Below are 23,240 nucleotides of genomic sequence, written 5' to 3'. Positions count from 1 at the left end.
ATCGGAATTGGGTCACTTCAGGCTGCAGTGTGAACGCACCCTGAAATGATTTCAGGGCATAAAAAGAATATTGTGGCTGTCGTTGGTACTCATCTCACTCTACCCACTGTTTGGATGATGGAGGGTAAAGATTTTTTCTTCCATCATTGGAAGAATTGTAGTTTGTTGTTATTGTAGAAGAAAAGAAGAAAAACAAGTTTTATCATAAAACTAAAGGAATCAACTTTACATGCTGGATTTAACAGAAACAGCTGCAGAACATTAAGAAACGAGAAACTGCAGCGTCTTTGAACCCAAATTCATGATTTTTATTCATCAGATCCCAGACACAAAGACTTTAAAGCAATCAGTTTGTCGTTTTGTCCGCAAACGCCACACAGCTGCTCAGATAAAACACCATTTACAGACAAGGAAAAACTCAAACAAACCAAATAAAAACCCTCTTGGTCTGCTGAGGTATGAGGGGAGAGACAAAACACACATACTGCATCCGAACATTACATCATTTTAAGGTAACTTAAAGTATAAAAACAAACTTTTAGGCAGTGTTGTTCTTTGCGTCGCTGTGGCAACAAACTCAGACATAATTCATGGATGAAGAGAAAAGAAGAGCTGGTTTAAAGCAAAACAAGATTGTTCAAAATTAAAAACATGTTTTGATATGATGCAACATTTAATAAAAAAACAAACTTGTTTGTTACATGATGTAGTAAAAACAGACTTTATGATTTAAATCCAATCAACACAATAATCAGCATTTCAGACTCGGACGCCATAGGCGCTTTCGCACTGCATGGAACGGTTCCAGCCCTGCTGTGTTCACATTACACTGAGGGCGCCATCGAAGCGTGCCGGACGGCATTATTTTTAAAACTAAACAATGTGGTTTGAGTTAGTTGGTTGCTAACTGCCAATTTAATAAAAATATTGCAAAGAGCACTCTTTACAAAATATAGTACTGAGAGCCAGCTGTCAACAGAAAATCAACGTCTGACTAACAACCAGCGGCCAATCAGCAGCTGGTTCTAAGCAGAACCGCTTGGTTGGAACCACAGCTCTTGTGGTTCCTTGGGGCCGGGTGGAACCGGTCGCAAGTTGTAATGCGAACACGCTCAGAACCGTTCCGTGCGAAAGCGCCTCATGTTGTCTCCATGAAGTGTTTCTATCAGTTTACTGCATCGTTTACATTCAAATCCTTCCTGTATCTACTGTGATTTTATTTACAACATGGGATTAATGAGTCAGATCCCCTTTACTGTAGATTTGAAACCAACAATCACGCTTTAACCTGAGAGCGAAGCTTTGAATCAACTAGCTTAGCATCGCTAGCGGCTGCGGGTGACTTCATGACGTCACCAAGCCTGGCTTTTCTGCAAAATTGTGAATTATGTAACATAATCTGGTCATTTCTAATCTAAAAATGTGAATTTAACTCACTTCGCTGAAAATGAGGTTTGCCCCCGACTAGATTATCACGTGAACAGAAAGGGTGGTAAAAGATGCTAAAAATGCCCCTTTTTACAGATTTCAGTTCCTCAAAGAAATTTGAATTGGGAAAAAGATAAGAGCAATTAAAAATTGTAGTTTTAAAACCATTATTTCATTAAATAAATGTGAAAAAACAGTGATTTTTTTATAGATCTGGGCTCGTTTCAACAAGCCAGACTTTGACGTCTGGTTTCTCTCTCACTGGAGGAAGAAATCCTCAGTTTTTGATTAAAACATTCAGAATACTGAAGAAACAGATGGAGATGAGACCAACGATGCTTCGGTGGATCAGAATGATCCAAAGTCCTAAAACCAGCTGAGAGCGACCGGTTGGTCCATGCGTGTAAAGCTCCATCACTCCTCTTCCTCATGATGATGATGATTAAAGTCATATGTAGATGTAAACCTCGGTGCCGCCAATGTTTCGCTCCCTCTCCTGTCCGGCTCAACCTGTAGGTAGAAACATGAAGACTCCAGTTAATCAGAGCAAAAAGGCAGAAACGATTAATCAGATTAATCGTGATTAATTATCATATTAACCAATCACAATTAGAGTGATTGTGATTAACTGGATTGTGATTAATCAGACTGTGATTAATTAGATTTCTTGTGATTAATTAATGGGGTAATTGTGATTAATCGTTACAATTTGATTAATCATGATTAACACTACTAATAAATGGTAATTCATTGGTGATTAATTGGATTGGTAATTTGCTGAAAGAACAAATAATTCAGGGCAGTAATTAAGCCAAACCTGTACAAAAAATACATAATTTTGTAATTAAGATAAAAATAATGATCTACCCAGAACTCCTCAGGAGGCAGTTTTTGCTTCTCTTGGTTCAAATTCTGTATGAAAAATGTATTAAGCAGCTTCTGCTACCAGATAATCAAAAGAATCAACAGATCAGCCTTACACTGTATTGATAAGCAGAGAGAACTGAGCTTTTGCTATTAATGACCAAGTGTTCACTAAAGGAATTATGTTTTTAAGCAACATTTGTTGTGTTACTTAAAAATGAATTGCATTATTGGTTTACTTTCATCTTTAAATGTATTTCTAATATTGTATAAAAAAACCTCAAGAGTTTAAGGAAAATTCTGCAATGTGCCAAGTTTATCAAAACAATCGACTAATGGTCAGAAGAATCGATTAGTCGTTATAAATGATTGTTTTTTAATGGTCCTGGATGGACCAGTGCACACACAGAGACCGTCATCCAGCATAAAACAACATCCTGATCCTGTCGTCACAAACACCGGTCTGATTTTAGCTTCCGGGTGTCAGACGTTTTTAAAACAACTTTTCAGATGCAAATTAGAGAGACTCATTAATAAAGCCGACTCAGTCTGCCGAGGTGAATGAATGAACGACAGGAAGGCGGCCTGAAAGCAGTGCAGTTTCACTCATTTACTTTACTGCTCCCACGTTACTGAATCTTCAGCTAATCAGGGGTGTCCAAACTTTCTGTCACAAGGGCCAAAAATGTCAAATCAAAATGAGTCAGGAGCCGAAAAAATAAGAAAAAAAAAACAAGAAACAAAATACTGACTTTCTCTTTCCCAGTGAACAATAAACGAGTTGCAATAAATGAATTAAATAGTGGGAAAGGAATTATTTGTAAATTTTTAAATGTGTTTTTTTTTTTTTAGAAAAATGCTTAGTTATGTGACAAAGGAAACCCAAGGAGTGAATTGGTGAAAAAAAAACAACCCTAGAGATTTAATTTTAAAGATTTAATTTTCCAAAAATTAAATCTTTAGAAACCAAAAATATCAATTAATAAAACAGATTTACCACTCAGCCTCTATAAAACCTATAAATCACCATATCTTTAAGACTTTTTAGTCCGCTTTTCTTTCTGACAAGCGTTTCCCTCCGCTCTACTTTAGGCGGGAATCGCCATAGCAACCAGTGTCTCCACTGCTGAAATTGGATTTGGAGCTACATCGTAGCTTTTGCTTTTTATTTTTATTCCTGAAAGTTTTTTTTTTTGTATGTACATTCGCCTGTTGTCGCTGCCAGATTGTTCAACAAGAAGCCTCGGAAACATGACGAGATTTAATTCAATCACGCCTGAAACGCCTCCCTGATATCTGCACATCATCGCTCCTGCAGGCTGCAGCTCATTTCCTCCAAAGGAGCCGTTTAAAAGCTTTAATTGTGCCTCTGATTTCCCTGGTTTCCTGATCCCCACCCGATCGCAACACACAACCGCCGCCGTCAACATAACAACATAACACACACATGAGCTCATCTGACTTCTGCTGGTAATCACACACCAGTTACCAGAAGCGTAAATGCAATCAGCCTTCCTCCTTATTCCAAAGAAAATAAAACAATGGCCATCTCAACCATGTTACGGCGTTATTGCACAGGTTACATGTTTTAAGACTCAAATTTTTGCCAGTAAGTAAATATCAAGTGAGCCGTTTGGAATAAAATAAAAATGGCTCCTGAAATCAACAAGTGTTTTAGTTATTTAAACCTTACAAAATTATTCAGTCCTGAGGATCCAGTAACATAGTTCTAGTCATTTAAAAAAATAAATCAAGTTGAAAATAAAACAAAACAAATTTAAATGTGTCACTTTCACATTTTATGGTAATTTATTGATAAATTTAAATTTGCCATATTGTTTAAATACCTAACATAATGTGTCATTAGTTCTATATTTGGAATAATCAAAATAAATATTAGTTCAATTATCTAGAAGATTTCTAGAAGGGACCCATTATGCAAAATTCACATTTTGGACATTTCTCTGCTTTCCTTCGGGTTTCTACTGCTTCTAAAAACATTAAAAAACACTCAGCTGTTTTTTGGCAATAAGTTCATGTTCTTTGGTGTCTGGAAAATGAGCCACTTCAAAAACCTCACAAATGAGCAGGCACTGTGCCGTTACCTAGCAACCACAGGGGAACTCCGCCTGTTACCTAGCAACCCAACCCAAGCTCCAGTATGTTCGGTGAGCTTGTTTTACCACTGTACACTGCAAAAACAAAGAATCCTACCAAGACTTTTTGTTGTAGTTACTAGTGCAAATATCTTAGGACACTTTAAATAAAACAAAACTAACTTACAAGCAACTTCAGCAAACAGGAGCTGGTTTAGAGTCAATAATTACTTAATATGGATGAAAAAGATAATTTCACTTATAGCAAGATATTTTTCCTATTTAATAAGTGAAATAATTTGGGAGTTTAACAATAACATTTTTTATAATTTAACGTTTTTATATATATCAGTATTAAGGAATTATTGACTTAAAACAAGCTCCTATTTCTTGCTGAAAAGTTTCTTGTGAGTTTTGTCTTATTTAAAGTGTACCAAGACATTTGCACTTTAAAGTAGATTAAAATACTTGGTAAGATTTTGTGTTTTTACAGTGTACGTGGTGTACAATGGCTGCTGGAAAAGACATTGTAGAGACCACTTGCTGCATTCTTGTTTGTTGTGAAGGGGGCTCCACTTTTGCTTTTCAAAGATGTAAAGTTGTGTAGTGGTGCATCTGTTTGCAGCTACTTTCATATGCAGGTGTAAACGTTGAGTTGGGGGCGTGGCCAGCAGCAGCTGATTTGGATTTAAAGTGACAGAGGCCCTAAAACTGCTCAATCTCAATGAGCAGACTAAAATCTGGTCATCTAAGAATGATTTTATGCAAAAAAATATAACAACCATGTCTTGTATAGACCGTAAACCTAACTTAACCTGTTAAGAGAAGCATAACGGGTCACCTTTAATTATTTCTTTTTCCTTATCTATAAAGTTTTGCAGTGCATGGTGTGGGACCAGCCGGTACTTCAGGGTCGGAGAGCGGGACTGACACTGATCTAGTCTAGATGACGGTTTTGGTCTGGAGATTCCTTCACGGCAAATCAACTCCTTTTTTGGAGAAGCTGCCGTCTGAGCTGACAGGAGCTATTTTAGACCCGACAGAGAAAACAGAAACAGCAGCTAAAGACAACGACTCTAAATCTACAGCCGTTTCATATAAAGTAAACCTGTCTGTAAAATATAACTATCTATTCTGTATTTTAACTCAAAGTAAAGAAATTATATTTTTCCTGAACATGTAAATGGTCAAAAAAATCCCCCAGAATTATTCTTGTAGTTGAGTAAATTCACAGAAAATGTTTGACAGCTAACCTAAAACAACGACTACAAATCAACGAGGGAAACGTCCACTTTACATTCAGGCTGGTTTCACACCTGATATTCTGGTGGACTCGCTTTTATTTGGGAACAAAGTTGCAACATTTGTTCCATTTTCAGTTGCTGTGGTTCTATTTCTCTCTAAACCAAGTCAAACCAACCGAACCCTTTGAGCAACCTGTTCCCCTCCCCGCCTCTGGGGGCGCTGCACCAACAATCACTGAGGGAAACGACAAAAACCTCTTAAGAAAAACAATGAGGGCAACTTCCTTCTCCAGAAAAACAAACAAAAATGGAGTAGCATCAAATGTTAGGAGTTCTCCTGTGTTTTTGCTAAAAACCACACTAGCATTAGACTCCTGATGTATCGGCACCAACATCGGTATCAAACAACATTATTCAATTTTTAACGTTTTGGTACTGGCCTGATAAAACTGGGCCGGTACTAACAACCAATATTTATTTCCATCTTGTTATGTTAAAATCAGATATCGAACTCGGCTCAGATTTTCATATTGATGTAACAAAAATGTTTTTGATTCTTATTTTAGCATCTCTAGCATTTGCTCTCAGGGTGGAACTTGTAAAGGATGTTATGTGTATAATTCTACTCATTTTTAAATACATGTAAATGTAAAGGGAAAATCTAATTTTAACTATTTTCTAGTCATTTTACTTGAATTTTTCCTTATTATTCATAAAAAACAGTACGAAAGGTTCGTTTGGTTTCTGATTCATGTCCTTTAGTTTTCTTTTTTATGCTGCAAATATGTAAAACCGAACTTTTCCATTAGCTTAAGCGACGACACAGAGGACAGGAGCTAAACGGCTGTAAATAGAGGGATAATGACTGCAGCCTGTGGTTTATTCACTTAGCTCCACTTTCAAACCGCAGCGCTGCTGAGGAAATGTGAGCGGATTATTGATTCCAACGAGGACGAGTGATTCCCCTCCCCACTGGAGCCGCTCTGCAAATGGACACGCTAACGATTTATGGAAAGCATCGGGACTCAAGTAGCTCACACACAAACACGAGACAGTAACGGGGAAATGATCAATAAAGACGTTCGTTTCTGAACGATAAACATTTAAACGAAAAGAAAAATACAAAAAGCACCCAACAGATTTGATTCCAAACATACAGGCTTAAGAGACGGTATTATTCTGAACTGATTCAAACCAGTTTAAACGTGAGCATCCTAATAAAATAGAATGTTTTAATGATCCCCAAGGGGAAATTGCTCATTAGTTGACAAGCTCCCCTTTCAATGTGTTAAATATTAATAATACAATCATAAGCAATAAAATTTATAAAATATGTATGTATCTAAGAGTGACACAAGTAATTTAAACATGACTGAATGTAAATAAATTAATAAAATAACGAGCAGAGTTCAGGGGTGTCCAGACTTTTTACACAGTCAAAACCTGCATGTTGAAATCACTCAGGGGCCACAATATATTTGTACTTTTGTTTTAAATTAAAAATGTAAAATAATAATTGCATTTCAATTTAAAAAAAGGTCTGAAAAACGTCTCAAACTTGCTTCCTAAAATTTTTTGTTTTTTTTCCCCGGCAATAAAAAATGAGAGCTAACTTTGAAAACTACAAAAGGTATTTAATTATTGGATGTTTTACCGTTTGAGTAAAAAGTAAAAAGGAGATTTGTTGTCATTTTTACTGACATTTAAAAAAAACACTTATTTGTACAATTTGTTATTGAAAATGTTGTACAAAGAAACAAAAAGTTTCCATTTGTTGCCATTTAAATAATTTCTAAGCTGCATCCAGAAGCCGCACAAAAATGCAGCAAGGCCCGCAAATGGCCCCCGCGCCTCACTTTTAGACGCTTACGATTTAATCCCTTTTTAATGCAGGAAAAGATGAGTTTATTTAATTCCCTTTAGGATTAATAAAGTATTTTTTAATTGAGTTGCATCTGATTATTGGGCTGATTTATGTTTTTATTGACTCCATGTCACTGTCGTTACTGTTGACAGTTTTTACTCTCCATATCTTCTATGAACTTGTCTGTGTGGCTTTTGCAGACTGTTTTATCCCTCATTTCTCAAGTTTCAATTGTACGTCTCTTAGTTTTTATGTCTTTCTTTCTGTAACATTATTTGCCCTTTTGGACTCTAATGAAGTCAGAGAAAAGCTTCCCAACCTGATGACGTCTGATCCGAGGAAAGTTCGGCTTCGGCTGCTGGGGCGTCGTCGCTCCCAGCAGCCGCCATGCTGTCTTCGTTCTCTACCGGCGCGTCAAAGGAAATCTGTTCGCCGTTAACGGACTCGGCGGGACGGGGAGGGTCCGACTGACCCTCTGACAGAGAGACACAGAAAGTGAAAAACAGCAGCATCAATCACAACCTTATCTAAAAAGTGTCAGGACAGGAAATTAGTGTTTAATTACAAGAATAAAGTTGTAATTTTAAGAGAATAAAGTCGCACTGATACGACGATAGTCATAATATTACAAGAAAAAAATCTAAATAATGGAAATAACATCAGAAGTCGTAATAATACAAGAATAAAGTCATAATGATAGGAGAAAACAGTTTGTAATATTATGAAGATCGATAAAGTCAACCTCCTCCCTGAGCTGATACTGCTGTCTGAAGAAATGCACCAATCAGAGCCAGGAGGCGGGGTTTAGGGCTGTCAATCATCCTCGTGTACCCTGCTAAATGTGCTAGTGACTAACTAGCATTAGCATTCATGACAGGCTCTGATATTAGAAAAAAGAGTACAAGGGGGAGGCTATGAGCAGCACATACACGAGGTTATTGACAGCATTAAGACCCTCCTCTTGCCTCTGATTGGTTGTTTCTAGGCAGAGGAACTCCGTTCTTTCACTGATTATTTGTCTCAAATTCAAAAATACTTTATTGACTCCAAAGGGAAATTAAATAAAACTCGTATTTTACTGTCACAACATGACGATCGTTTTAAAAACTTAGTAACGTCCTGCAGCTTTGATGTTCTTCGTGTCGAGTTGATGTTTTACCTTCTGATGGAGCAGGAAGTGGATTCTGGTTGGTCGTCACGGCGACCTCATTGACCTCAGGAGCAGCAGAGGACGGGGTGGGATCCGAACCTTCAGATGGAGGTTCTGAGGCGGTCTGTTCCGGTTCCGACTCCGTGGCGTTCTCCTGGATGTCTGCCGCAGGAGCAGATTCATCCGCGGGCGCCCCGCCCGGTTCGCCGGCGCCGCCATCTTGGCTTTCCTTTCTCTGCGGCGGGCTGGACTCGGTGCTGGAGGGCTTCAGCGGGCTCTCTGCCCCCATGCTGCTCCGCGGCGACTGCATCTCCATCTCCTCGCCCCAGTCTCGCACCGGGTTGTGGTCCAGGCTGAAGAACGGGCTGGGGGGCTTCCCCTTATCTGATGACTCCTGGGCCGCCGCCGCAGCAGCAGGAGGAGGGATTCGAACCTTCGGCCTCTGCGGCCGCTGCTCCTTCGGGCTTCCTGCCGTTTTCTCCTGCAAACGTTGTTTGGCCGACGGAGGAGAGACGGCTTTGCTTTTGTCTTTTTTCTCCGAGTCGCTTTTGTCTCCAGCTTCCTCTTCTTCGCTGGCGTCCTCCCACTCATTATCATCATCTCCTGCCTCGTCTTCGCTTTTCTCCTCCTGAGGAAAGAAAAAAAGGAGAAATTAGGGAGAAAGTTTAGCTTCATGTGTACGATTAGCTCCAGCTGAACCCGCTGACCTTCGGCTCTTCTGTTTCAACTTTGGGTTTCTCTTCTTCTTCTTTCTTCGTTTTCTTTGCTGTAGTTTTTACCTCTTTCTTCGTCTTGTCCTCCTTTTCTTTCTCTTCTTCCTCTTTTTTCTCTCCTTCCCAGCGATTGTCGTGCATGCTGTCAATGAGACCGGAAGGGAAACGGTTAATCACCGTAAACGCCGTAGCATTAGCTTCTGCTAAATGCTGTGTAGGTGTAATGCTTCAGCATTAGCACAACTAATGTTTTAGCATTGGTAAATGCAAACAATTTAGATTTTGTTAAATAAAACTCTTATTTTTTTTCCAGATACAAAATACCCTGGAACTAAGGCTGCGTTCACCAGATTTAGCTTAAGCTAAATCAAAGCATCTTTTATTAATGTTTTCTGCTCCTTGTCCCTGAGGACGGCGTAAGATCAGAACCTTCAGATGGAGGTTCTGATCGGTCCGCTCTGGTTCTGATACCATGGCTGTTTTGGCTCCAGCATCACCCCGCCACCACCATGCTCAACACTGGAGGTTAGTGTTTGTGTTGACATGTTGGTTTGGCCTGGAAGGTTTCTGGACTCGCCTGTAGCTCTGTCTCTGTCCTCGGCCCCGTCCTCTGTTCCGGTCCCCGCGGGGCCCCTGGCTTCTGCCCTGGGACAGGAAGTCGGCAAATGTTGGTCCTCTAGGAGGCCGCTTGCTGTCGTCTGTGGGAAATATTGTAAATATTACAGGAAGATATTACAGAGGAGCTAATTTATCATTTAGCTCTTTGGCTAACTTTAAAAAACATTAAAGTAATTAAATGTTAATATTCATGCTCTTATTTTGAAGTAGGTGAAGAGCGTTTAAGGTGCTGTTCCATTTCCTATCCTCACGTTGTTGGGATGTGGAGCAGGAAATGCCATTTATTCTGTACCCAGAATGCATCAGTAAACAGCTTCAAAACCTACTGACGTCCTGCTGGTTGCTGACTGAAGCCGTACTGTGGCTAGCTAGGCAGCATCAGCAACAGAGCTAGCAAAACAACAACTATAAAACTGAAGTAATGAATGAAAGGTCTGTTCCAAAGAATCACTTCCTGAAACACAAACCGTACTGAACGATGTGGAACAACAAATGGTCCCGTTAGGTTGTGCTGTTGACACCAGTGGATATAAACATGGTGGAAATTAGCACTATATCATTAGCTTCTGATAAATATCATGATAATCTACAAATTTAGCATTAGCTTCCACTCTATAGCCTGGTGGTGTAGCTCTTTAGCATTAGCTTCTGCTATCATGATAGTGTGGTAATTAACATTAGCTTCCACTGAATACCATATTGGTGTAGAGCTTTAGCGTTAGCAGAGCTAATGCTATAGTACTGGTAAATGATAATATTAATATATTTCCCCTTGTTAAACAATCTAATAAACTGAACACAGCAGGCTAATGTGAACCAAATCAGATTTTCTGATGTTTTACCCTGTTTTATGGTGACGTTAATGAATGTGAAAACATCAGTTTGACAGGCGGCGCTAGTGATGGATGCCACTCATCATCAAGCAGAAAGGAAAGCCGACGTGTTTTATAAAAGCTCCTCCGATAACAGAACGACTGAAGCTCAACGCCGAGGCTCATTTGGACCGTGGGGAAATACAGCAAGCGTTTACATAAGCAGCTTAATTAGCTGGAGGAAGGAGATGATGCTGTCTGATGTGTGAAGTTGCTAGGAAGTGTGTATGTGATGGAGGGTCAAAGGCTGTTGTGTAAGAAAAGCCTGTTTGGGTTGACTCGCCTCTCCTGCCACCCTCCTCTGCCGTTACGCCCTCTGCAGCCACAAATGGATCCTCCTTGAACCTGAAAACAAAGCCACAGGGGAAAACAGAGACATTTCAGCTTCATTTACTTTATTTATGATTCACTTTGGTTTAGGAAGAATAAACCAGGCTGTCCCTTAATGAGGTAACTGCACGGCTACACAGCGAGGGCAACGCGACACTGCAAGACCACCGCGCTCTTTATGACCTACACGACCTTTCTAAATGTGGCTGGATTAGCAGAACATTTAGAAATCTCCTTCAGCAGAAAAACACTTTGTTCTCTACTGAACGCCGTCCTCCGCGCTACGTTTAGCCTGTTGACATCAAACTACCAAATGTTATTTACTTTCAATTCTCTGCTGTTTTATAGTTTATAATTTGCTCATGTGACATCAGTCGCCACCAGTGTTTTATAAGCCTGGCGGGTCACCAGGCTTTAGCTTTGGGCTAAAGATTGTTTATTTATTAATAGTCTGTTAATTTATACACCAGTAACTGAGACAGCAAAAGATTATGGCCACAAGCCTTCCTACAGCCGAAAGCAATTCTATGAATAAATAAAAACTAAAATTCATCTTTTTTATGGGGCGTATCATGATGTCCTTAAAGGGCCAGATTTACAAATCCATTTATAAATTAACGATAAACACTGGTTGTATGCTTCCACAGATTTCAGGTGAAGCTCCTCCATGTCGCAGTAGGACAGCGAAAGCATCTCGTCTGACATGTTTTCCTTCTCGGTCTCAGTCGGACCGATCCCGACAGCAGCCATTTTGTTCATGTAATCTCACACATTGGTCAACAGCACCAACATATTTTCTTCTTGTTGGTTTCAAGTCATGGGTCCACCATGCTCTGTGACTGTGTCTGCCTACTGACATGGATTACTTCAGGACAAGGAATTAGTGCAAAAAAGTGAGAGGATTTGTTGATTTTGTGTGAAATTGCAAAACATGGTGGAAATTAGCACTATAAATAAAAACTGTTTTGATTTGAATGACAAAATAATCTTGAAACACACAACTGTTATCTTAAAGGTTCTATTTATGCAGAGCCCTGAGGGCCACATGAAAAGCGACGGCGGGCCGAATTCGGCCCCCGGGCCTGGAGTTTGTCACACGTGGCGCCGTTCTCACATGCTGTCAGTCTTCTGCGCGTCCCACTCCCGCCTCCACTGGCCCGTGGCGTTTCGGTGGCGAGCCAGTCTCTCCTCATCGATCTGCTCGCGCTCCTTCTTCCAGCGGAGGTACTCGGCTCTCTCGCGGCCGGTCATCGACATGGTCATGTCCACAGAACCGCCTTTCGGACCCGGCCGCCGACTCTGCAACAGACCGGCGGAAAGCAGGGCGGCGTAAAAATATGAAACGTTAATCGCTTAATCCCGGTTTAGGATTGCCTGAACGACTCACGGTCCACTCTCGCTCCAGTTCGTGTCCCGTCTTCACGTTGTCAAAGTCCAGCCCTCCCCAGTTCCGGACGTGTCTCCGGCTGCCTTCTTTCCGGTCAATGTCCGGAGCCGGACCCGAACGCCTTGGGTCGTCCAGAAAATTACGGATGGGCTTGTCTCCATCCACCTGAACGGAGGGATTACAGACCAAACCCTGTAATCTGTGACTCAACAGAATAAAATCTAGATTACGTCCGGCGGCTCGGATACCCTCTGTCCTCGTTCATACTCTGCTATCCTCTCCATTTCCTCATTCATCTTCTCAATGTTCTGCCGCCTTTTCTCCTCCCATTCCTGTCCAAAAAACAAATATTACATCAGACATTTTACAAACACAGCTGTAATTAAAAACAAATGCAAAGTTAAGCAGGTTTTTATGGGATAATTGCACTGGATTTGGATAAAATATATTTTATCTATTTTTTTGTTTGAAAATTACTCGTTTTTTTCCATACAAGTTTAACATATTACTTTATTTGAAAACCTTAAAAAAATAAAATAAAATCCTTCAACTGCTAAAATCTGAGCAGTTTTTGTTTCCATCAGCTGCTCTCAGAGGTTTTTGTGTCGTTTTCCTCAGTGGTTCTTGGTGCAGCGCCCCCACAGGCCAGGAGGGGAACAGGTTGGATTGACTCAGAGCAGAGAGAGAACCACAGGTGGTGGAGCAGATGATGAAGTTCTGGTCCCAGCAGAACCGAGTCTACCGGACCATCAGGTTGGGAAACAGGCTGGTCTAAGTGGAGATCAGTTAACCAACTGGAACTAATTTAAAATCAATAAACCATAAAGTGACACTTAAGCATAAGTTAATCATTAGTTTGCATCGTAGTCATAACCTCAATATTATTGTCGTCTCATGTTTTCATATCTTTGCATCCTTATAAATAAACTTTGCCCCCCTTTCTCACCTTTGACTTTCTGTCCAGTCCTCCTGGTGTACCTTCATCTCCGCCTCCACTCCCTGCTCCTCCCTCTCTGCCTCCTCCTCCTCCTCTCCCGCCTCTTCCTCCTCGTCTTCCTCCTCTCCGTCCCTGGCCGCCTGGCTCCGCAGACTCTCCCTCCCTGGGAGTTCTGGTCTCCCGGTCCCTCCTCTCTTGGCGCCCTCCTCCTTCTCCTCCTCCTCTCTGACCGCCTCGGCCCACTCTGCCCGACCCCGTCCTCCTGGGGGGGCTGCGGCCATCGCTCTGACCTTTAGGACTGTCGCTCTCCTCTGACTTCTTCCGGCCGCGAGGCGTGCTGGGCTTCCAGTCGTTCACAACTCTCTTGTCCTGCTGCAAACACACACAACACAGGAACAGACGAGTTCAAACATTTATTTTTGGATTGTAAAGGTTGCAGACCCCTGGTCTACCAGGTCCAATAGACACAAATCGAATCTGTCTGAACCAACTCCACAGGGAGGAAGTAAAAATTCAAACTCATTTGCTGATGTTTAGGAAACACAAGCCTCGTTATGCTCCAATTTGTCCAGATCAGGTGGTCCGTTTTCTCCAACCACAGTGGATTTCACATTCATTTGAGTAGAGAATAATTTCATAAAGTCCATAAACAGGAAGGAGGAGAATAGCTCAGCTGGAGCAGAAGTGAATTTCCCAGAATAAATCAGTTTGGGTGAGCCTGTGGTCTGAGTCTTTAACTTTTAATCTGTTTTAACCTCAACATTATTACATCCTCTGAGGTCTTCCACTCCGACCCACAGAACCTTTTTAAATTTGCTTGTGAAACTAAAATAATAACTAAATATTCCAGACATCAGCTTGTATTCAGTCAGTATTAAGCATCCAATGTTGATATGTAAAAATCACAATGAGTTTATTCCAGGCAGTGACCACCAGGCGGCAGTGTTGGGAAACGAGCTGCAGTACTATCACTGTAGGAACATTTTGAGATTTTGCTTTTGTACGTGATGCACCGTTTTTTGTAATCATAAATCATGGAGTTATTCTTAAAATAAAACTATTGAATTGTTGATTTATTATTATAAAATCATTGAATTTTTGCTGTAAAACTATAATAATTTGTGGTGAATAATGTGAACAGCCGTCAGTGAGAAGCAGCGCCTGACCCCTGCCGGTTTGGACAGATCCACTGTGACCGTCAGGTTCTCCTTCTCCGTCTTCCTCCTGTCCGCTTCCGGCTCGTGTGTCCGGGGTTTCCGGGGCGTCGTCACGGCGATGCCTTCCTGCTCCGCCTTCTTCTTGTCTTCCTCAATTTCCTGTGGGGACCAACATCAACATTACAACCCCCCAGAAAAACCAACTTTATTCGTTTTTAAATGTAAACCTTCATGAACTACAAAAAACATGATATATTTTTAACTGAAGCTTAATGTAATGATTTTTAATGCTGGAATTAAATCTGGCTTCATACACTTAGGTCACCTAAATTCACTGCTTTTTTACAGCACATAAAGTTACATAATAATAAAATCCATTTTCAAGACAAAGCTTGTTAACTACATACTTTGTATAAGATAGTAATGTATAATTTAACAAAAAATGTAATCAGTTTAATAAAACTTACAATAAACCCAGTGCAGCAGAAAAAAAACATTTTTAAATTAGACCTATAGCTAAATATTACTTTAGTAATTGATTATTCTGATGATTAATCAATTTATCAGATTAAAAATTGGTCTCATTTGAAGATTTTTTATATAAGACATATTGATAGATGAAAATAAAAATTTTAATCAAAAGTTACACATTTTATTTCCTAAAATTTAATAACAGCATTCCTTTTATGAACAATTGATCGTTTGTAGCCAAGAAGGAATCTGCAGCTGAAAAAACGTATGTATGTAGAAAAAAATATATATACACATTTGAGACTTAGCTATGTGTAATTAAAGTACATTTTATGGCTTAAAGTTAAGATTCTAACTTTGTAAGACTCTGTATAAACCATGACAATATGTGGCATGTTCTCATTAAATAATTTCTTCCTACCTGGTATCTCTTCACCAGAGCTTCGTTCTTCTTCCTCAGAGCTTCAATTCGTTTGTCCAACTCTGCATCTTTCTCCTCCTTGGTCTTCAGGTCCACTGCTGAAGACTGAGACGAAGAGGAGGAGGAAGAGGAGCGAAAATAAGTGAATTATGAGAAGAAAACTTATCCTAAAATACAGTTTGTCGGGATGGATTTTCATCCATCGTATTCAAAGTTCATTGTTTTTTCTTCCCTCTACTTACCATAGCTGCCTTGGACTCTGCCTTCAAATACAAGTGAAAAACTTGGTTCTGTAATGTAAAAAAAACCAAAACAATTTAAAAACCTTATTTAATTTAGTTAACATTATAAGCTAGGTTATATCATCTTGGCTGTCATTTCATGTACATCGGTTTTATATGCCGGAGGGCCAAATCTGCACCATTTGTCAACTGCAGTCAGGGGCCAAACAAACTCATTCTTAGGGACACAAATGGCCCCCGGGGCCGCACTTTGGACACCCCCATGTTAGATCTAACTAGGTTAGATGCACATTTAACGAATGTAGTTAATGGATAAGTTTTATATTGAAAGAAGCAAATTTGGAAAAATGTCTGAATTGGTTGTTTTGTAATAATTAATTTTCATTTTAGCCACTTAAATATTAGATGCGTTTTCATCCAGGTATACACACAGCAACCCACATGAATAAATCCTTCATGCGTTTCCAAAGCTTCTCTAAGCGTCTTAGAGCTGCGCTCACAATCAAAATAACTGAGCCTGTAGGGTCACACACAGACTCTAACAGGTACACAGCCTCAATAAACCCGTGTTTTATTCTTAATAATCAGTAGCAGTAATGTATTTGTTTGTCTACATGTAATTCTGGCAACATGAGCCATGTCTGAGCAGTTTCAAACCGCCAAACCTCCATTTAAACCAAACGCAAACATCAACAACACCGACAAATGACAGTTAACACGCGTTTATATCTTTAAAAATCACACGGTATTCATATTTACCTTCTTTAAGGAGCGTTAAAAGGCAGCTAAATGCTCCTCAGTGTCTTCATTATTGGTTATGAGCTAGCTTCAGCTAACTTCCTGCCAAATAATGACCCGCTCGGCAGATTTAAAGAGGCAGTGCTATTCGTTAGCCGCCGGTGATACAAACACGGACACTTATTACCGCAACGACAGAAAAAAACGGACTGCTTCAAATTAATTTGAACGGTTGGAAACGAATATAAAATTTATGAAGAAAATTTAAAAAACTAAACTACATGTAATGATATATTTTGACAACTAGAGGGCGGAAGAGGCTAGCTATTAAACTTCACCTGCCGAAGAAACGGTAGTCTGGATAAAAGGTGCCGCCCAAATTCTTAAAGGTATATACACCAAAAAATGTCTGATACACATAAAACCTACAATTATTTTTGTTTTTAAAAATTCTGCAAAAGATGGAATAATGGTAAAAAAAACAATATATAAAATACATAATTCAGCAAACATTTGCTCTTAAAAACTCCAGAGAAGCAGAATAGCTCGCTCTCTATGTTCAATACTAACAATCAGTGCACACAACATCAATTCTGTAAAAGTGAGAAAAACATGCAACACCATTGCAGAGCTACAATTTTACTTAATCAGATTGAGTCATCTTTATTTGACAAGTTTTAGCACACAAACAAGGAATATGACTTCAAATAAACTATAAATATACGCAAAAGGTATGTCTTTTCTTTCTTGTAAATATGTATATGTACACTGTTTCTATGCACAGTATTTATCTGAGCACTCTGACTGTTAACTATTTATCAGAGAGATAGTCAGGCACAAAGAAACAGTTTCTGTTATTTGTAAAAGTGGCGCATTTTAGCGCCGCCCTGAAGGTAAAAAACTAAACAGTTTGTGTCCAGGAGGTGTGGGGTCTGCAGAGATGCTCAGGTGCCCTTTTCCTTTATGCTAATTAACACAGGTCAATTGTAATATTGTGACCAGTCAGCTAAAACAAATTTTATAAAGAAGAGAAAAAAAAACAGACATGAGAACATATTTTTCAACATAATAGAAAAAAATTAAAGCAGAAAACGTAACGACATCCAACTATTTCTTTCTAGTATGTTGCTGTTGTGAAGTTGTGCTGCTAGTTCGCTATCAGATCGATAGCAGGTATGGATGTTAGCACACAGATGCATTTGTAGCATAGAAAAAGCTCCTAACACAAAGAACAATAGTATTTACTTCTGTCACAATGACTAAGCTTTTTTCATTAGTCTCCGCCTGGAGGGATGATGCACCTGTTATGAGTCTAATCAGCCTGGACAGACAAAACCACAAGGTTGGTAAAGCTGATTATTCGATTAAATGGGATTCAGTACAAAAAATAGATTTTTCAAAAGCATCTGCAATATTTTAACTTTCACAGCTTCAAAATGCCATTTATTTACCTCTCCGCATCAACGCCGTCTCATGTAAACAAACAGGCAGACTATCATGTGGCCCAGTTTCAGCGGGGACAGTCAAAACAAACAGCTAGCTTGTTGTTAGGCAGAACACTGAGTAATAACCACGCAGGATTTGCTAATCGCCTGATAAGATCTTGAAACCAGAGCTGCTGTTTCTGCACCATCATATCACGAGAAGGACACTGAGGAAACCTGCTGCCTGCGTTCAGGTGGAGACAGGTGGAGACAGGTGAGGGGACGTGTCAGACAGCAGCATAGATTACTCTGATAAGACCATTATCACTGACAGAAGCCGGGTTTTCTCCAAATGCAAATGAATCCAACACAACAACACAAGGTTACTAATTTAAACTACATGCGTGCAACAAAATTGTCATGCAAGACTTTACTTTAAAGTCGATTAAAGGTGGGTATAGTACCCACAAATTGTACTTAAGTAAAAGTAGCACTACTTCAACATATTTTTACACAAGTAAGAGTAAAAAAGTATTTGTTAAAAACTCTAGTCAAGAACTGAGTAACTGATCAAATTATCAGTCATTTAATATTTAAAAATTACTTCATCAGATGGACCAAAATATAAAGTTAAGTGGAATTTTTGGTATTTTAAGAACAAAAACAGCAATAATTTGTTAGTTTAAGTAACAAAAAATAACAAAATCAGGCAAAAGAAAATTTTTCTTCCAATGAAAAACTTGTGAAACTTTAACAGAAACTTCAGTTGTGTATCTGAGTCTGGTGAATTTTTGGTTAAAACATGTTTGTTTTCCATTCAGTGGGGAGAAAATCCAGAAATTTTACTCAAGTCAGAGCAGAAATAATTTATAATAAAATTATTCAAGTAAAAGTAAAAAGTGCAGTGTAGTAAAAATACAATGAAAAGTAATTTTTTTTCCAAAAAGTTACTCAAATAAATGTAAGTGAGTGAATGTAACTAGTTACTACCCGACTCTGAAATCGCTTAATGTAACTTTTATTAAAAAATGTTTTCTACATGTTTGTTAAAACTGTCACCAAGTTGAAACAGTTTGTTATGAGGCAGACAATCTGTGAATAAATCAATAAAAAGATTTATATCAGTGAAACGTAAGTAGATATTTTGCTCATTTGGAAAGAGGAAGAGTGAAGCACATTTATCTGCCAACCACAGTCTGCTGCAGACAGGACACTAACTGCTCATATATGGTTTTACATAATCCTCCTTTAAAGAAATAGAGGATTATCCCTCAATAATGTAGCTTAATAATGACTTGTTAAGATGAGATTAAACCTCATGACACACACAGGAAACATGAAGTCTCAGGGATGTAATGTATAGTCCTATTTGAACAAATAGGCATTTGTAATTCTTCTGCTTTGTTGACATTAGCTGATGCTAATAACCACAACCTCCAATGCTAACTTTGACCATTACTAGCCATGTAAGCAGGTTGCACAGTGGCGCTGTTGGTAGAAGGTCCTGGGTTCGATTCCCGGCCCGGGGTCTTTCTGCATGTTCTCCCTGTGCGTGGTGGGTTGGATGGATGGATGGATGGATGGATGGATGGATGATGGATGGATGATGGATGGATGGATGCCATGTAGGCTAATAGAAATGTTTTTTGCAGCAGGGGAATTGCAGCGCTCCAAGGGAATGCCACATCAAAACAATCTAAATCAACTCTAAAATGTTTCCTTTTGTAACTTTGATGAGCCTTTATTAAGGATCTTCTGTTCCAAATGAATTCTGGCATTTTAGGATTTAAGTTAACAAAATTACCCAGACATAATGGGTTAGAAATACAGTGATTTGACATTCAAGACATTTTTATATTTTAAGATTCCTTCACATTCATTTTCTCTTTGCTTAAGCATCAACAAAGCCCAGTCAATTGTAAAAAGACTTTTTGTATCAAACTTGGTGTCTCAGTTGACAAAGCAACTAAAGCTTTAATCCTTCTTGCTCCTGACTTATTAATTGGGAGGCTTATGTCGCCCAGTGAGGCAGGTCAGCGAGAGTACATGCATGTCGGATTAATCACGGCTTAATTAACCTGGAGCTCTGGTTTGAAACGGTGCCCTGGTGGAGCGATGGATCCCCTTTCAGCCTGGATACAGGGCCTGGGTGGGCGGACCTGATGAGCTCATTGTTGTCAGAGCTAAACAACGGTCTCCCCAGGGACGACACGAGAACCCCCGAGCGTCCCTGATCACGCAGCGTGGAAAGTGATGGTGGTTTCGCTTGTTGATGTAAACATGCAGGACTCTGGGGTTTAAGTCACCAATATCAGAGGCTGCACCATGTGTCACCGGGCAGATGCTACGGGTGACGACTTCACTTATGAAGGGGGAAGTCAATAAGTTTCCTCTGTGAAATCTGAAAACTTTCCAACGTCACTGACCTTCACTTCTGCCTTACATGCTCTACGGATTCTCAGCTGTTTCTCTATTTATAGCCCAGCTAGGAATAACTAGGATTAACACCCAAGAAATAAAAATATCAAACTAATCGGAGACATGATCAATCATGTCTGTACTGTCAGACAAGACTTTAGAGCTGAAAAATATCATTACCATTGTAAATATCTTTACAGTCTTGGGTTGTTTTCCCGCCTCATGGTCCAGGAGATGATTGGGAACAAAAATTGCAACATTTGCTACATTTTCAGCTGCTGTGGTTCTTTCTCACTGCTCAGAGTTAAACCAAGCAAACCCTTTGGAAAACCTGTTCCCCTTCTCGCCTCTTGGGGCGCTGCAACAACAACCACGAACTAAAATCAGGATCATCAGGGCTGAACTGATCTGAGTCTCTTGCTGCAATATCATAAAATTGTGCAAATTGAAATTATGAAAATATTGTCTCATGGAAACACAGCAATTTAGAAAAGAACACGTCGTTCGATAAAAAAAGTTTTTATTTAATCTGTGGGATGTTACTACTGCAGAAACGATGAAGAAGACAACAGGAAGTGATCAGAAGATGATGGTTTGTTTTTGTTTTTCTCTGGCTCCACCAGAGCTCTAACAGCATCAGTTCAGAAAAAGCTGTGTACCATTCCAACGTGTTGAATTCGTTGCTTTTCTGTAAAATGGCCGACTTCAGTTTCCCCAAAACGCCAGATATGTAGCCACTCCCAAGCATCCAGGGTTTGTCGCTCCAACGCCTGAATGAGACGCCAACATCTCTTCTGATGGCTGAATTATTAATCTGGTGCTTTCGTCTGTCGCTGTCATGATGTTTAATGACTCATTCATGTGTGAATTTTATTTAATTTCTTATGTAATGGAAACACCACAATTGCAAAATTGTGTTTCTTTTATGTTAGCAGAATATTGATAAAGATTGGCCACATTTGTAAAGGAAACACAGCTACTGTTAAAACTTTTCCAACTTGTGTAAATCTCTAGTTTTTTTTAGATCTTCACTGAATGTCTGGGACTTTCCTATTGATCTGAGTGTTGGGTAATCAGTGCATACTGCAAAAATAAACCTCCAGAATAATGACTAACCAGAGTTAACTGGCCTTGACCTCAGCAAGACTTAAGTAAGTAAGTGTCTTCTGTCTGAAAGGCTTGTGTGGGGAACCCAAAGGTAAGCAGACTAGATGCAGGATGAAGAAATCAATAATCAAAAAGAAATTAAGTCCAAAATCCAATTATTAGTTCAGAGGATGTAGAAACTGTGAGGGAGGAATTAGAAAGCCAAGAAGATTATGTAAGAAAGATCAAAGGAGAAAAAAAACAAACTTAATGCAATCCTACCAAAGAAAGATTTGACTAAAATAAAGATTAGATGAAGGCCAACAGGTGCAAACATGCAGCAAATGGTGAAACACCTGAATGATTCAAACTCCAAAATGCACAAACACAAATGCAACAAAAATCTCTACAAACAGAAAAATGCTGCAATCACAGAAAATAGAAAAAAAGCAAACAAAAATGCTTCAACCACATAAAATATAAGCAAAAGGGAAAGTTCTGCAGATATAAAAGGTAGTTGTGCCAGACAAAGCGGAGGGCTGCGGTCTGATGGGACCGTTTGAACCTGAGATAAGCCAAACCGAATGATGCGATATTTCATATTCAAACCAGAAACAAGTCATGTGCAAACGGCCATGATGTGCTACAGATGCACATTCCTCCACGCTGTGGTGACCCGACCTATCACAACAGGGATCCGTTTGGCTGACACACTCACATGCACAAACACAGCAGGTCCATCTGTCCAAATGAATGAGGTAACGGAGCCGACACCTTTCCTCTCCCCTCACAAGAACCGTCCGTCAGATTCATTCACAGCGAAATCTTTATTGTTCTGCAATCAGTGAAGATAACCATGTCAGTTTCACACCCAGAAAGCTCTTTAGAGAAAGTCAGGAGAGTTAGGTTTGGCACTTTTAGACAGATAATTGAAACATTTTTTAAAATTTAAATTAATTTTAAATTTTTTTCCACATCCACTGTAATCTCAAGTGAAATTTATGTTAAAATGTTTTAATATGTTGTGAATTTACATTTTTGTGAGGATTTTACTTGAGATCATGTTGCAGACCAAGCAGCTCCCAGAGGAGAAAGTAGGAAACCATCTGAACTCCAGTCCGTTTCTCTAGAAAGTCCGGTTCGGTTGTTGAGGTGTGAACGCTAATCGAACTCCGGTCCGCTTACAAACCTCCGTCTAGGTTCAGTTTAAATGAACTCTGGTTTGGTTTGAATACATCTGTGAACGCCAGGCAGAAAGGAGACCGCTCCGAAAGCAGGAAGCGCAAAGCATTCTGGGTAAATACAACCAAAACAAACGTGCTAGTCTATATATTACTAGAGCCTTTTAGGGCCACTGTAGATAGAAAAAAAGAATACATTTCTACCAAAAAACTCAGAAAGTCTAAGATTTAAGAAGTTTCTAGAAAAAAACTTCTGAATTTTTTAAAAGTCAAAATTTTGCGAGAAAAATTCAGAAAGTTTTAGATTAATCTCAAAACTGCTCGAGAAAAAACTCAGAAACTCACTCAGAAATTTCCTTATTTTTTTAATGGAAGATTTATCAGAATTTCTTATTCGTATTCTTGTGAGAAAAATAATAAATTTAATTATTTTTCTCGCAAATTTTAGATTTTTCAAACTTTCTGAAATTTCAGATTTTTTTCTGAAATTATTTTCTGAGTTTTCTGGCAGAAATGTACTCCTCCTTTTTTCCTCTATCTAGAGTGGCTCTAATATGCTGTCATGCTAACTTCCTGTCTCCACTTTTGCAAATATTCCA

The 23,240-nt window shown here is 39.3% G+C and overlaps 1 protein-coding gene across 3 annotated transcripts; it reads right to left on the bottom strand.

The window, feature by feature from the left end:
* Positions 1 to 283: 283 nt before the first annotated feature.
* On the bottom strand, positions 284 to 22,699 carry ccdc9 (coiled-coil domain containing 9). 3 transcript variants are annotated; one of them, XM_015059275.1, is made up of 15 exons: positions 22,533 to 22,699; positions 22,179 to 22,295; positions 15,795 to 15,842; positions 15,553 to 15,657; positions 14,670 to 14,819; positions 13,513 to 13,875; positions 12,815 to 12,898; positions 12,567 to 12,731; positions 12,294 to 12,478; positions 11,133 to 11,194; positions 9,937 to 10,057; positions 9,352 to 9,501; positions 8,656 to 9,275; positions 7,816 to 7,971; positions 284 to 1,938 (listed from the first exon to the last, which is right to left on the bottom strand). In XM_015059275.1, the coding sequence occupies exons 3-15, from the start codon at positions 15,795 to 15,797 to the stop codon at positions 1,934 to 1,936; spliced, it is 2,169 nt and encodes a 722-aa protein (XP_014914761.1). In that variant the 5' UTR covers positions 15,798 to 15,842; positions 22,179 to 22,295; positions 22,533 to 22,699; the 3' UTR covers positions 284 to 1,933. The 3 variants fall into 3 exon arrangements, with proteins under 3 accessions (XP_014914761.1, XP_014914764.1, XP_014914763.1); XM_015059278.1 differs by lacking the exons at positions 22,179 to 22,295; positions 22,533 to 22,699 and adding an exon at positions 16,554 to 16,864 and having other exon boundaries at positions 13,513 to 13,872; XM_015059277.1 differs by lacking the exons at positions 22,179 to 22,295; positions 22,533 to 22,699 and adding an exon at positions 16,554 to 16,863 and having other exon boundaries at positions 8,656 to 9,274; positions 9,354 to 9,501.
* Positions 22,700 to 23,240: the final 541 nt, after the last annotated feature.

This window comes from Poecilia latipinna, unplaced genomic scaffold (assembly GCF_001443285.1).
Source record: "Poecilia latipinna isolate Pla-1442-1.1 unplaced genomic scaffold, P_latipinna-1.0 Scaffold1617, whole genome shotgun sequence".
In the NCBI taxonomy this organism is placed as follows: Eukaryota; Metazoa; Chordata; class Actinopteri; order Cyprinodontiformes; family Poeciliidae; genus Poecilia; species Poecilia latipinna.
This window is presented reverse-complemented; position numbering and strand designations above follow the sequence as displayed.